Raw genomic sequence first — 6857 nt, 5'->3', positions numbered from 1 at the left:
ATACATTTTGTTGGAAGGCACAGCCTCTTTACTGGTCTTGCTACTCGTAAGACCCGTATCTCTTGGATACCGGTCACAAGGAAGATTCTTTCTTCTCGGAACTCGTTTAAAGAGTTCTACTCGAAATGACACGCTAGAGATCCTCTGCTCTCGAGTGGAGGATCACTAGGAGTCGGTTCCTATGCGGAGCTCTTCGGTGATTCGTGTCCGAGTCTTTCCGCTACTGTTGCTGCGACGGAGCTCGGAAGAAGATTGCTACCACGCGACCAGGTACTGTAGTTCTCTGAGTCGCGTGGCTTGATTGTTTAGCCGCCTACTGGCGGCTGTTGTTTCCATGCGACCAGGTACTACAGTACTCTGTATCGCGTGGCTGAGTGATTTAGCCGCTAACAAGCCCACGTAGTTTTTGCGCAACCAGTGGCTGTCTGCTGAGTATTACGTGGGTCTTCTGAGTGGGTCTTTTTATACATGCTCCCTTGTTTTTGTTACTTGTACCTAGTTGGGATATATTGTACAGAAGAGATTCTGGACCGCGCGGCGGTCCCGTTGGTGTCTAGCTTCTCTAGGAAGCTATTTGTAATATTTAAAACAATTTAAAACAAATCTATGCTGCGCAGAGATCCGCGCTGCGGTCTGCTCTGCACCCGGTTTACGGTGCTCTTGGCTGCGCTACCGGAGCTGCAGGCGGGGCTCTATTCTAGAATGGTAGCCCGGCTGACACAATGATTACATCACCTATATTTATATTGGCTCCAAACAAAGCCTTAGTACACACTTGGGAAAAGGGGGTATGCAAAAAATTAATTGAATCATTCAAAGTTGTTTTTTGGGATTTTGAATGCATGATAGTTGTTTTTTGGGATTTTGAATGCATGATAATTCTTTTCAGGATTTTAGATGAATTTTAAGCCTATAATTTGCGTTGCGTAGAAATGAGTAGAAAGAAACCGGGTACGTACGCGGAAAAGGGGGTACGCAAAAACCGGGTACAGACGCGGAAAAACCGGGTACATTTATTGGAGGACTTCCCGTCGCCTAAAAGGCCTGATTTAGAGGAGGCCACTAAACCTTGTTTGCTGGTGAAAACTCAATATCAATCAAATTTCTACAGCCACTAAGGTTTAGCCTGTCCCTCTAGATTAAGCAATTTAGCCAACGGGAAGTCCTCCATTAACCCCCTAAAATTATGCAAACCAAATTTGAACATCATAGTTGTTTCAAAAAAGTTTGTGTAATAACCCCTCTGGGAGTCCGAGTGTCAGGTCGCGCAGCGACGACCAAACCTGAAGACTTGCGTCAAATTTTGCCTCTTTCCTGTTTTCTATCATGTCTTCTGTCAAACGGTTTCTATTATTCGTGCCCTGTCATCCTGTGTTGTTTCAAAACTTCCTGTCTTCAAGCCCGCTGTCATCTCCAAGTTTGTATGATAACCCCTCCGGCTGTAACTTGTAAGGTCGCGCAGCAACGACCGAAACTGAAGACTTGCGTTAAATTTTACCTCTTTCCTGTTTTCTATCATGTCTTCTGTCAACCGGATTCTATTACTCATCGTTTGTGCTCTGTTAGCCTGTCGTGTTTCAAAATTTCGTATCTTCAAGCCTGTTGTAACTTGGAATTTTGTAATTGAACATCCTTTACCAACAGCCCCCCGCCTTTTGAGATTGAAATCCCATCCAGTCAGTGTGAAAAATGTGTTACCATGCTATGTACTTCAGGATGACGAAATGGGCTAAGATTGTATTTATGTGCGGCGTTCACGTCTCTGCTAATACCTATTCCAAAGCATCAGTGCATTGGGAATCCAACAATCTGGCCTAGTCCTATATTCCGAATTGTTTTAACGAGGTGAGGGAGGGCCGGTGACATGACGGCTCGAGTTTGTACCAGCGGTTGAAGTTCATATGCAACAGAAAAACTGATTTCTTCACTGTCGGAAGAAATCAGATCACCCTTTGGCCATACATGCCTCAAGTTGACTGTGACGGCTTTCAGGGAGAGTTCTCATCCAGATTGCGCTTATAAAGACTCCACGACGACCCTCGAACACTCCAACAATCTGCAAAATTGAAAGCCCACTCGTGTTACGTCCGCAGGTTTTTTTGTGGTTCACACATTTTTCAATCCCTTTTCCTGCCTTCTTCAATGTCTATTTTCTTGCAAATAATAGTGGTAATGGCTGTATGCCTCTTTCAAGTAGCAAGGAGCATGCTTCCATTTGCACATGGTTTCGTACACCATGGGGAACCAGGTGCATAGATCTTTTCATTTTCTTGGCGCACCATATTCCGAGCAGCACGATGTAAATTGATATTAATATCCCCTGTAGTAATTGATCCTACCAGAGGGTCAGCAGACTCCAAAAGCTCTCAACTTGCACTAAAGCTTTTTGCATCTGCCAAAGGAAGTGATTGGACGGTTGACCAGATGCCAAATCTCCAAGGTCAATCCAAAATTCTCTACTAGATTTTCAAATCCTTAATGGTTCAATGCTCAACATTGTCTATCTTCCCCTTCGTTATCCACAGGCCGGATTGCCATTGTCACAGGTGGAGTTGACAAAGCTCGAAATCTAATGAGGGCTGCCTCAATCAAATGGTTAACAAAATGGCTCTTGAATTTTTTTACAGGTTCTAGTACTGGTATAGGCTACGCTACGGCTTTGGAACTCGCTCGTCATGGCGCAAAAGTCTAGTGAGCATTGGAATCGAAAATTGGGTTGAACCCAAAAACAGACAAGTCCAGAGGGAATCTAACGGACTTCCGTTGAACAGTCTGGCATGTAGGGCTGACAAGGACACCACGGACGCGATCAAAAAGATCAATGTCATTGTGCCAGGTTCAAACCCTCAATTTCTACATTTGGACATCACCTCACTCAAATCTGCCCATTCGGCAGCTCATGAGTTCCTCGGGAAGGAAGACAGGCTCGATATCCTGGTGAACAACGCTGGAATAGTCTGAGTTGATTTTTTTTCACCACACTCTAAACACCTCAAGCCTTTCATGTTTCTGATTATTGATTTTCTTTTTTCTCTATTTGGGCATGTCTTGACGGTCCTCCAGGCGTTTACACCATATCAGCTGAGCGAAGATGGCATTGAGCTGCAGCTTTGCAACGCTATTGGTCACTAATTTGCATTCACGTTCCCATTGCTAGACTTGCTCAAAAAGACGTCCAAAGAGCCGGGTTCACATGTTCGAATTGTCAATGTTGCCAGTGTAGCGCACTCGTGGGTAAAGGGCACCCCGGATTTCTCGTCGGTGGACAGCTTAAATAGACACTCGTACTTCACTACGGACCGGTACGGCTTGAGTAAGCTAATGGTAAGTTCATCTGATTTTTTTGCCGCATAGAAGATCAGATTTTCTGAGTTGGATTTGTAAAGGAAAACTGACGGGCAATTTGGGCAATTACTGCAATCTTCATGGAAAATACTTTTTACCAACGAGCTACAAAGGAGGCTCAGCTCTACAAGAATCATTTGTACATCAGTTGTAAGTCTTTTTTACTGGGAAAATTACCTCCAGCAAATCATCATTTGGAGGCTGATGGATTTTCAACATGTAACTCTAAAGTATCCTGGTGGGGTAAACACTAAACTTGCAACTGGTAGGTTTAGTTATTGCATTGAGATTGAGTTATAGTTGAAAGAATTAAGCATTGATGCAAGTTTTTGATAATCAAAATATAGGTGTTTTGCCAGTGAAATGTCTTCAACAGTCTTTTTTCCTCGTGAGCTGAAGCACCAGTGTCAATACTATATATTTCACAAAGAACCTGCTGAACTTTAATGGCATGATTGTCTGTCTAGTGGGCAAATAGTAAGGTTTTACTGACACCAAAGGATGGTGCATTCAATTCCCTATATGCTGCCACAGCACTTGAGTTAGAGGATAAAAATTTAAGGTGAGGCTGATTTTCTTTGTTTGGCCACTCATATCTGGCTTTTTATTGGAAAAATATGTAAATACCCTGAGCTTCAATGTTGATGATTAAGGTAATACTTTTCCTATGTAGGGCTGCTTATCTTCACCCATTTGGGGTGGTTACTATACCCTCAGTACTTGCTCAAGATACGACTCAGGCCGAAAAACTCTGGGACCTGTGTGAAAAACTTGTCAGAGAAAAGGTGGCAGATTACCATCCAGATGGTCCAAAATCACACGGGATGGTGACAGGAATTTCAGATCTCACCCAAAACCCAACTCTTGCAAAAACTTTTTGGAATGTGTACAAGAAACAGACTCTGAAAGAAAACGTGGCAAGTCACCAGTCAATAGGTGTTCAAAATGTCCTAGCATCTTCTTCACTTGTGAAAAGTATGGCAATTTATGGCCTTCTTTTTTCGACCTTTCTCCTTCTTTTCGCTCAGAAGGCGGACAGGTTTGTCTGATGTGCTTTAGTTGAATCATTGTTATCCTTTATGCCTTATTGTGATACAACCTAGGAAAAGTTTTAGTTGCCCAATAAGACGTTGACTTTCTCACATACATCCCAAATTTCATGTTACGTCTTCAGTTTTCTTGTGTCTTTTTCAAGCCTCATCTTTTCTTCCCATCTGCATCCCATAAGCTACGACTTTTCTAAAAACAGCCCCGCTCCCCTGCAAGGGGAGCGGGTGGAGAGGAGGGGTACCTTTTTCCGATCGCAACAAAACCCATCTGATAATTTTCCCAGTTTTACTGGACTTGTCATTTGGCGGCTTTTTGGTTGTTTTACGCGGCCACGTCCATTTGCTAGCTGGTTGCACTCATCCAAGTTTATTAAAGAAAGCAAAACATAGAATTCAGGATCAAGGGTTCCCCCTATACTTGGGCACATAAACAAAAAAAAAAGACCACTAACAATTTTACAAGATTCACAAACACTAATTAGCTCTAAATACAAATTAACACAATTTTTTTTTTGTGAATTGTCCCTTCCTGCCTAGCAGGTTTAAAAGACAAAACACGGATGACCCCCAGCGCGCGCAGTTAAGGCATTATGCAAAGGGGGGCCAACAAGTTTAGCCCCTCAAACTGCGCAAGTGCAACAGCGGAGGGGGCAAGGGCAAACTGCACGCTGGAAGTACAGCGGCAGAGGACGCCTGGGGGATATTGTAACCCAAGAGCAGGTCCCCTTTTATGTATACACCATTGACCGCTGCAAGCCTTGATCTTGACTCCGCTTGCATGTATTCTTGACAACAACGCCACCGCCACACTGCCGATGGATTTTTTACCCGCGAGGCGTTAGCTACTGCTTGGATCTTCTGGCCTTCCTGGTCGACACATCGGTTGTGCGCTACTGGAAAGTGAAATCAACTCGCCTCAACAACAGACTCGCTACCTGCTCCACTCCCTGGCCGAAGTCGGGCCGAGTTGCTGGCGCTACGTGAGCGCAGGAGAATCCAGTTCTCTACCGACCCTGAAGAGTATTGTCTTAGCTTTATAAACAAATTCAGCGGGGCAGAGGATTGCTCAGAATCAACTGTACTCATAGAACTATGGTGCGTACTGCTCACTCTATGTGGAACCCATAGTTCCAATCACGTAATTAGATTTATTTTTTTATGTTTATGTAGCTAGGTGCTTTTCTTCAGTCATTCAAGTTTTTTTTTCTTTGGGTTTCTCCATTTCCCCTCTTTCTTGACTTTCTCATTGCTGGCGTTAGGCAATCAGGGTCGAAAGATATGCAGCCACCAACCACGAAGTCGACCAATACCATATTGTGCCCCGTTTCTGGCGGATCTTTGTTGGGTCCATCGTATCAGCCCCCGAAGCCATTACAAGACCGGTTTGTTTCATCTCGTCCTAATCAACGCCACGAGATGATGGTCCCTATCCCCATAAAGTCCTCATACTCGCCAGCTGGATCTGAGCTGATCCCAAACGGTCACTCAACGTCTGCACAACCTGCTCAACTTGAGGTCACAGAAGAGGGGTCAAAGGTCAATCTGAAACGCAGGACTCTGACGATGACGCCAAAAATCAAAGTTTGGAAGATGCCCACACTTGTTCAGGAAGCTTTTTGATACACAATTGTGCTATGAGTCAGCTCAATAAATCCTCATCATCCAAAAATTCATCTGACAGCGACTAAGACTCTGAAGATGACAAAGATGCCGCTGAGCTTTATGAGAACAAACACGTTAATACGCGCCCAAAAGATCAAAAGGCCCTGATAGAAGATACCCAATGGCTTTCCAGATAAACTTAGTGATGATTGAGAAAGCAGAGACAGACAAGTCTGACTCCTCTGCACATCCTTGAAAATTTTTCTCCCGCTCAGTTTTTGTTACCTATGCATACTCTCCCATCCCCAAAGGGTGTAGCCCCCACTACGGGATCGCGACGGCAGGACGAGGTGGCGGACCCAAAGCCGTCAGGCAGTGATCTGGGCAATGCAACATTAGCGAGCCAGCCAACAAGTGTGAAACGGCGGGACTTGGGCCTGACAAAAGAAGACACGGAGGATGGCCTGGATGAATCTCAGCCCAGTCAAGACCAAGGCTGGGAGAAACACCCAGTAGCTAAGAAGAAACGCGTCCGCGCAGAGCTCAATGCCTTCAGTGGAGAACATGCCCCATCTGCTCATCCAACTGGTCTTGCTGGGCAGGAGTTGGCTGTTGGCAGTTTGTCTGGAGCGGGGTTGCAAGAGGTCCGCCGTGCCCGTAAAGAGGTAAACTATGCATTTCCTAGCCTAAACAAGTACGTCTTGTCCATACAGTTCCCGTGGTTCTTTTCATTTGCATACTGATGATCAGTTGGATGGTATTGAAGCTGGCAAAGATCATGGGTCTCAAGAGCTGCATCAACATCTGGTTGGACTCGCAGGTGGGGTTCATGTCAAACACACAGGCCCATACCATCCTTGA

At 44.8% G+C, this 6857-nt stretch overlaps 2 protein-coding genes across 2 annotated transcripts; both read left to right on the top strand.

Moving 5' to 3' along the window:
* Positions 1–2424: 2424 nt before the first annotated feature.
* Positions 2425–2961, top strand: PtA15_1A351 (uncharacterized protein; the record flags this gene model as incomplete). Its single annotated transcript, XM_053165370.1, has 4 exons — positions 2425–2440; positions 2526–2546; positions 2628–2691; positions 2772–2961. The coding sequence occupies 4 exons, from the start codon at positions 2425–2427 to the stop codon at positions 2959–2961; spliced, it is 291 nt and encodes a 96-aa protein (XP_053016568.1).
* A 3322-nt stretch (positions 2962–6283) lies between these two features.
* Positions 6284–6857, top strand: PtA15_1A350 (uncharacterized protein; the record flags this gene model as incomplete). Its single annotated transcript, XM_053165369.1, has 2 exons — positions 6284–6661; positions 6747–6857. 2 exons carry the CDS (start codon positions 6284–6286, stop codon positions 6855–6857), a joined length of 489 nt encoding a protein of 162 aa, XP_053016567.1.

The sequence above is a fragment of the Puccinia triticina genome, chromosome 1A, assembly GCF_026914185.1.
Source record: "Puccinia triticina chromosome 1A, complete sequence".
Taxonomy (NCBI): domain Eukaryota; kingdom Fungi; phylum Basidiomycota; class Pucciniomycetes; order Pucciniales; family Pucciniaceae; genus Puccinia; species Puccinia triticina.
The sequence above is the reverse complement of the archived record's forward strand: the minus strand, read 5'-3'. Positions and strand labels throughout refer to the sequence as shown.